General features: G+C 40.9%; 1 protein-coding gene across 1 annotated transcript in view; it reads right to left on the bottom strand.

The window, feature by feature from the left end:
* ELK4 (ELK4, ETS-domain protein (SRF accessory protein 1)) overlaps nt 1–806 on the bottom strand; it is a 3,071-nt gene extending 2,265 nt beyond the window's left edge. Inside the window, 1 exon segment of the mRNA XM_008580530.1 lies at nt 596–806. Within this exon segment, the coding sequence (XP_008578752.1) occupies nt 596–802 (207 nt within the window). The 5' untranslated portion in view covers nt 803–806.
* Between the last annotated feature and the right edge of the window lie 1,096 nt (nt 807–1,902).

Raw genomic sequence — 1,902 nt, 5'->3', positions numbered from 1 at the left:
TGTTAATTTGTCCTCCCTGAGTTAAACTAAAACTAAAAATTGTGTGAAGCTACAAAAAAAAGCATATATATATGCTGACAATTTTTTTTTTTAAGACATGACTGGTAAGGGGATATTAACCCGTGACTTGGTGTTGTCAGCACCACGCTCTCCCAAGTGAGCTAACCGGCCATCCCTATATAGGGATCTGAACCCATGGCCTTGTTGTTATTAGCACCACACTCTCCCGAGTGAGCCACAGGCCGGCCCCATATGCTGATAATTTTTAAAGTAAATTATGACATACATGAGAATATTTCTTTATCCCTAAGAATCTCAAATTTCCTTTTTTATATTCCAATCCTGTGCTCTTTCCTTTAAAGACAACTGCAATTGGGAGTAAAACATGTGTAATGGGAGTAGGTTAATAAATAAGAGTTTGTAGAAATATAGCTAGAATATTCACACCTTGTATCCTAATTCTAAACCACTGAAGTTATAAAATAAATTGGATTAAAGTAAACTCCAAGACATGAGTACCTATAACTTCAACAGAAAAGAAGAAATTCTTGTCTGGATGTTCTCTGTATAGTATCAATATTAGGATGTCTATTACCTTTACATAATAGTATCTGAGGGCTCGGCTGAGTTTGTCATAATTCATGTTAGGCTTGTTCTTGCGAATCCCCCAGAGACGAGCCACTTCTTCTGCCTGCAGAAGCTTGAACTCCCCATCATTAGAGGTCCAGCAGATCATGTGCTTGTTCTGAGGCTTCTGTAGTAGCTGAAGGAGGAACTGCCACAGGGTAATAGCACTGTCCATAGCAATGAGCTGAAAAAATGTAGATAACATGTGATAATATTATCAGCCAACACTTACTTATCACTATATGTCAGGCATTGTTTGAAGTGCTCTAAGTGTATGAATTCATTTCATCTCCACAACACTCCTATAAGATGGATACTCCTGGATCTTCATTTTACAAATAAAAAAACTGATTCATAAAAGGCTTAAGTAACTTGCCAAGGTCACACAAGTAAATGATGAAGCTGAGATTTAAGCCCAGGCAATCTGGATCCAGAGTCTAAAATCTTAAGCATGCCATGCTGCTTCAGAAAAGTTTTAAGCAATGAGCAACTTGCAAGGAGGATAAAGCTAGTTGCATAAATTATAGAAGCAGACTGATGGTTGCCAATTACTAGAGTATCACTGTTTATTAAATTTTATCTTAAAATCTCATTGTCGTATTCTCTCAGAAGACCACTATTTCAGCATCTACCTAAATCAGCCCAGTTTGTTTATTTGCCAGGATGCGTGTGTGTGTGTGGTGTGTGTGTGTGTGCGCATGTGTGCATCACGGCGGCCCAGAGGCTGAGGTGCAGGGAGTAATCTACTTTTGCTCCAACTGGTATTTCTCTTTCAAATAACTTCCATTGACACATCGAAAGCACTGAGAATTCAGCAAAATATTCCCTGATTAATAATACAAGTTCCATCACCATTCTGTCCACAGGGATTCCATCTGCATAGATTTTCCTTTTATTTTATTAACAACCTTTACTCGATCATCAAGACATGAACTGAAGAAAAGAATCCTTCAATACCTGAAGTTTTAAGATCTCCCTGTTTTGGCCAGAGTTTCTTGACTTCAACACTATTGACATTTGGGGCTAGATAATTGCTGTGAAAAGCTGTCCTATACACTGTAGTTAGTGCTTCCTTGGGCTCTACCCACTAGATGCCAGTAGCACCTCCTGCACTGCTGAGACAATCAAAAATCTCGGGCCAGCCCGGTGGCGCACTGGAGAGTGCGCCACTTGGGAGCGCAGCGGCACTCCCACCGAGGGTTCGGATCCCATGTGGAGACCGGTTCCGCTCACTGGCTGAGCGCGGTGCGGGCGCAACACCGAGGGTTGTGATCC

The sequence above is a fragment of the Galeopterus variegatus genome, unplaced genomic scaffold, assembly GCF_000696425.1.
Source record: "Galeopterus variegatus unplaced genomic scaffold, G_variegatus-3.0.2 Scaffold86, whole genome shotgun sequence".
NCBI lineage: Eukaryota > Metazoa > Chordata > Mammalia > Dermoptera > Cynocephalidae > Galeopterus > Galeopterus variegatus.
The sequence above is the reverse complement of the archived record's forward strand: the minus strand, read 5'-3'. Positions and strand labels throughout refer to the sequence as shown.